The sequence below is a fragment of the Alexandromys fortis genome, unplaced genomic scaffold (assembly GCF_014885135.2).
Source record: "Alexandromys fortis isolate MF-2015 unplaced genomic scaffold, M_Fortis_MF-2015_v1.1 scaffold_225, whole genome shotgun sequence".
Taxonomy (NCBI): Eukaryota; Metazoa; Chordata; class Mammalia; order Rodentia; family Cricetidae; genus Alexandromys; species Alexandromys fortis.
Genome location: NW_026068119.1, coordinates 625550 through 630699, shown reverse-complemented (window position 1 = coordinate 630699; position 5150 = coordinate 625550). Strand labels below are relative to the sequence as shown.

General features: G+C 51.8%; 1 protein-coding gene across 2 annotated transcripts in view; it reads left to right on the top strand.

The window, feature by feature from the left end:
• L1cam (L1 cell adhesion molecule) overlaps positions 1–4683 on the top strand; it is a 25663-nt gene extending 20980 nt beyond the window's left edge. For both annotated transcript variants that reach the window (XM_050125101.1, XM_050125102.1), the window contains 9 exons: positions 502–617; positions 803–1004; positions 1094–1216; positions 1302–1475; positions 1619–1738; positions 1844–2005; positions 2362–2499; positions 2804–2876; positions 3343–4683. In XM_050125101.1, coding sequence (XP_049981058.1) covers positions 502–617; positions 803–1004; positions 1094–1216; positions 1302–1475; positions 1619–1738; positions 1844–2005; positions 2362–2499; positions 2804–2876; positions 3343–3574 — 1340 coding nt within the window. In that variant the 3' untranslated portion in view covers positions 3575–4683. The remainder of the gene's footprint in view (positions 1–501; positions 618–802; positions 1005–1093; positions 1217–1301; positions 1476–1618; positions 1739–1843; positions 2006–2361; positions 2500–2803; positions 2877–3342) is intronic.
• The last annotated feature ends 467 nt before the right edge of the window (positions 4684–5150 follow it).

The window sequence follows — 5150 nt, the reverse complement described above, 5'->3', positions numbered from 1 at the left end:
TATATATATACACACACACACACACATACATATATGCTAAAGCTAAATGTGTCATTCTAGAATTTTGGAAGCAGAGGCAAGAATTAGATGATACCCTGGGATACATAGTAAGTTCCAGGCTAGCCCTAACAACAGAGAGAAACGCTGTGGATTTACTTAGAACCTATCTTCAAAACATCTCATTATGTATATGCAAATATTTCAAACCATAAAAGAATCCAACTCACTTCAGTCCCAGCATGTTAAGAGTCAGTTCCCAGAGCATGATCCCATGCCTTGTGGGTTTCCTTGAGTCTGGAGCATCACCAAATGATAATTTTGAGCACCCACTTAGGATTTTTTGTGTGATTTCTCTGTGTAAGTTACTGCTCTCTTCCTGAAGAGCCCTATTCTTCACTGACTAGTACCTTGTGTAGCATGCAGCTCCCTTTCCTTCGAGGCGTCTTGCCTGCTGGTTCAGGTGGGGGCCTGTATCTTCTCCAAATAAATGGCTGTTTTCAGACCCCCAGGTGAGCCCTGAGCTGGAAGACATCACAATCTTCAACTCAAGCACTGTGCTGGTCAGATGGAGGCCCGTGGACTTGGCCCAGGTTAAGGGCCACCTCAGGGGCTACAATGTAAGGATTCAGGGTATGGGGAAAGCTAAGGAAGGATGGGATAGGACCGAGGGCTGGGAGTCTGTCATCTGGGAGCAGCTCTCCTGAAAGTTCTTGCGTTGGAAGAAAGGGCCTATGAGAAGAGTGGTGAGGATCATGTGTTGAATGATTTCTCCCATTGTGAGATCTGTTGGCCATCTGTACAGGTAACATACTGGTGGAAAGGCAGTCAGAGAAAGCACAGCAAGAGGCATGTCCACAAAAGCCACATGGTGGTACCTGCCAACACCACCAGTGCCATCCTCAGTGGCTTGCGTCCTTACAGCTCTTATCACGTGGAGGTACAGGCCTTTAATGGGCGAGGCTTGGGACCTGCAAGTGAATGGACCTTCAGCACCCCAGAGGGAGGTGAGTCTGACACCTCACCTGTGCCTACATCCCCTGCCCCTTCTCCTTGGACTCAGGTGAGGACCTGCTACCCTTCTGTGCTTCCACAGTGCCTGGTCACCCTGAGGCATTACACCTGGAGTGCCAGTCGGACACAAGCCTGCTACTGCACTGGCAGCCACCACTCAGCCACAATGGAGTGCTCACCGGCTACCTTCTCTCTTATCACCCCTGTGCGTGCACTGTACCTGCTGTGGAGGCTCAGGTATGCAGAAAGGCCCCCAAGGCACTAAGCCAGCCCCTTGCTTCTCTCCACAGTGGATGGGGAAAGCAAGGAACAGTTGTTCTTCAACCTTTCGGACCCAGAGCTCCGAACTCATAATCTCACCAACCTCAACCCCGATCTGCAGTACCGCTTCCAGCTACAAGCTACCACCCAGAAGGGCCCTGGTGAGGCCATTGTGCGTGAAGGAGGCACCATGGCCCTGTTTGGTGAGCTGGTACAAGGGTTTGGGGATGTTAGCCTTGAGGGCTTCCCTTGCTTGACCCAGGGAGAAGGTTGATTGGGGGGGATAAGCTAAGGAGAGTGGGCCTTTGAAGGGCCGTGTGGTCACCCTCTGCTCCTACTTCTCCAGGCAAGCCAGATTTTGGCAATATCTCAGCCACAGCAGGTGAAAACTACAGTGTGGTCTCCTGGGTCCCTCGGGAGGGCCAGTGCAACTTCAGGTTCCACATCTGGTTCAAAGCTTTGCCAGGTGAGTGCAGAAAGATATTCCTGAGCCAGGGAGCCAAGGCTCTGTCCCCTGACCCCAAGGTGTCCCCAATCTTCCTGCTAAGTCCCCTGACACTGTGCTTTGCAGAAGGGAAAGTGAGCCCTGAGCACCAACCTCAGCCTCAGTATGTAAGCTACAATCAGAGCTCCTACACGCAGTGGGACCTACAGCCTGACACCCAGTATGAGATCCACCTGATGAAGGAAAAGGTGGTCCTGCACCATCTGGCTGTGAAGACTAATGGCACTGGTGAGGCACTGGGGCCACCATCTAATGCCAGGAAGCCTTGGGCACCACTGCTGGGTTTGTTGCATGCAGCCCTTAGCAGCTATGATCCATTGCACAGCTCTCACCTCCCTGAAATCTGAGTGTGATTTGGACAGTGTACCTCTCCCTATACGGTCTACAGAGGGCTCTCTTACCTCTCTCCTTCTCCTCTGCTACTGAGGCACCTTCTGGCCCCCTATAGCTTCAAGTGAGTCCTGAACACCAGACCCTAACTCAGAGGCTGCTGCTCAAGTTTAGGAATAAATGTAGTGTGCCCCTTGGCAGCATAGCTCATCCCAGAGTCTGGGCTTTGTCTCCTTCCCGCGCTGTGCCTTCAGGCCCCGTGCGAGTTTCTACTACAGGTAGCTTCGCCTCTGAGGGCTGGTTCATCGCCTTTGTCAGCGCTATCATCCTCTTGCTCCTCATCCTGCTCATTCTCTGCTTCATCAAGCGCAGCAAGGGTGGCAAGTACTCAGGTAACTCTGGAAAATGTACAGGTTCGGGTGCAGCTGAGGGTAGAGAAAAACCACCTTGCCCCAAGAGCCCCAGCTTGGGAATGGCAGGATAAGCATAGTCATAGAGGTGGGATTCAGACCGCAGGCCAAGGCTGCCTTCTTCCCAGGCTGCGGCTACAGAAGCCTATGCCGGTGGCAGCTGGACCCTCATGAGTTGGGTGGGTCACTCTGAAGGCTTCTAAGTGCTGTCAGGACAGTGCTGGGGGCTCTCACAGCAAAGGGACTCAGAATCTGGGGGTGAAGTTGACTCCTGGTATGTCTGTAGTGAAAGACAAGGAAGACACTCAGGTGGATTCTGAGGCGCGGCCCATGAAAGATGAGACCTTTGGCGAATACAGGTGAGCAGGGGAAGGAGCAGGGGTTTTGACCGGGCTCTGCCTGACCTCTTCTTACCCAACTCCTCTCTCTTTTCTCTGCTTCGGGGTGACTTCAGGTCCCTGGAGAGGTAAGGTGGAACAGTGGGGATGTATAGTTAGAGCCCAGGGACTGAGAAGGACCCCCATTTTTGCCCTTTTGGGGAGAAGTCAATGCCTAGCTATTCTTATGCTAAAATCCCACTTGCTGGGCCGCCTGTCACCCTCCTGGCTGCCTTTAACCCCAAGAAAAACCCCAGGAGTAGTAGGCACAGGCCCTGTGGCATCATGCATACAGCCTGATCTCCCAGAAGTGTGTCAAAATGAGTTCAGGATTTCCTGTGGGGTCAGGCAAATAAAAGAGGGCAAGAACATACTAGGGTTACTGCTGGGGGGTCTCCTGCCAGGACCCTTGCAACATATCTCCTTCTCCCATCCTCTATCCCTACAGTGACAATGAAGAGAAGGCCTTCGGCAGCAGCCAGCCATCTCTTAATGGAGACATCAAACCCCTAGGCAGTGATGACAGCCTGGCCGATTATGGGGGCAGTGTGGACGTCCAGTTCAATGAGGATGGCTCTTTCATCGGCCAGTACAGTGGCAAAAAAGAGAAGGAGGCAGCAGGAGGCAATGACAGCTCAGGGGCTACCTCTCCTATCAACCCTGTAGTAGCCCTAGAATAGTAAGGGTTAGCAAGGTGAGGCAGGCCAAGCTGGGCCCAGGGGCAGAGGTGCAGGAGAGCCCAGGGGCCAAGGCACCTGGCCTATGCACCACGACACTTACCTGCTGACCTTGGGATTGAGGCCCCTTCCTCTTTCCATAGCCCATGGAAGACTTGACTGGAGCAGAGGAGAGGAACTGTGGCTTCAAGTCTCCTTTTTAAGCACCCGCTACCCTTTTATTGCCAAAACCCAGCTGCACCCTTTCCAGGGCATACGCTGATTTGCCCCAGCTTGGGGCAGTTCACTCCCATATCAGGGATCTTCAGGTGCTGCCTTGCCTACCCATTTAGGCAGGGAGGCTACAGTTTGGGGGAGATGACAAAGGAGGGTCCTCTGAAGCATCTCTGAGATGCTGTCCTTCTCACTCTTTAACTGGGGACAGGCATGATGGGGTCTCCTCAGGACTAGATTGGCACCTCTTTTTTCTCCAGCCACTCCCTGGCTAGCCTGACTGGGGACAACTCTGGCTCCACCATCTGCTCCCTTTTCTTTGCCATTTTTGCTCCAATCAGGATAGGGAACTGGGCAAGCTGGCCACCTGCATAGAAGAGGCCATCTGGAAAGCCCAGAGTCCCTCCCTCACCTTTGTACACTGGGTTCACACCCTCCTCCCTTTGCTGTTCCACTTTTCAGGACATACATAAACACACACACACACGCACGCACATGCACGCACGCATGCACGCACGGACATTGCCTTCGGTACCCACCAGACAACATCAAAGTGGCCTCTGTCACTGCCAGAATTAGGCACACCTCTTCCTACTGGCACTGGCTGGGCTTCTCTCTGCCACAGTCATACCCCAGGACCCCTTTGCAACCCTGCCTGCCCCCAGTTCTTGTCCTCAGCCCCTTCCCCTGTCCCCCACGTTGGGAATGTAAATACACCATGACTTTGAAAGTTTGCCCTTGCCCTTTGCCCATATGCCACTAGTGTGTAAGCAGATGTCTGAGTCTCTAGGTGGTTTCTCTGTTTTATAGCAGTTAGCTTTGATGGTCCCACACCAGGAAAAAGAAAAGCAGACAAAAAGGGGAAGAAAGCAAAGATTGGCTCTCTCAGCACTGCTGCGCTTCTGCCCAGCAGCTGTGGCTTCCCTGTATGCTTTTGCTTGGTCTGTTGATGAGTACTCTACAAAAAAACAAAAGTATATATATATATGTACATAATATCAGAATTATAACAGGGAAATAAAAACCTGAAAATGAAGAAACCTTTCATCATTTTATTGAGTGAGCACTTACTCCGCTATGCCATGCTGTGGAAGTTCCATCCCTGAGCAGGGGATGTCCTGAGGTCTGTGCTCAACCCTGTCCCACAGCCCCAATCCCGCCTTTCCTATTTCTTCCCAGAGTTTGGGCATTCCAGCCCACTACCAGGCCTTGTTATCTTCACCCTTGAGTGTTATTATCATACTGTGGGCCTTAAGGCCCCCTTTCTACTGATGGCCTCTTGATATAAATTTTTTTAAGATTTATTTAGTATGTATACAGTGTTCTTCTGCATGTATGATTGCAAGCCATTATAGATGGTTTGTAA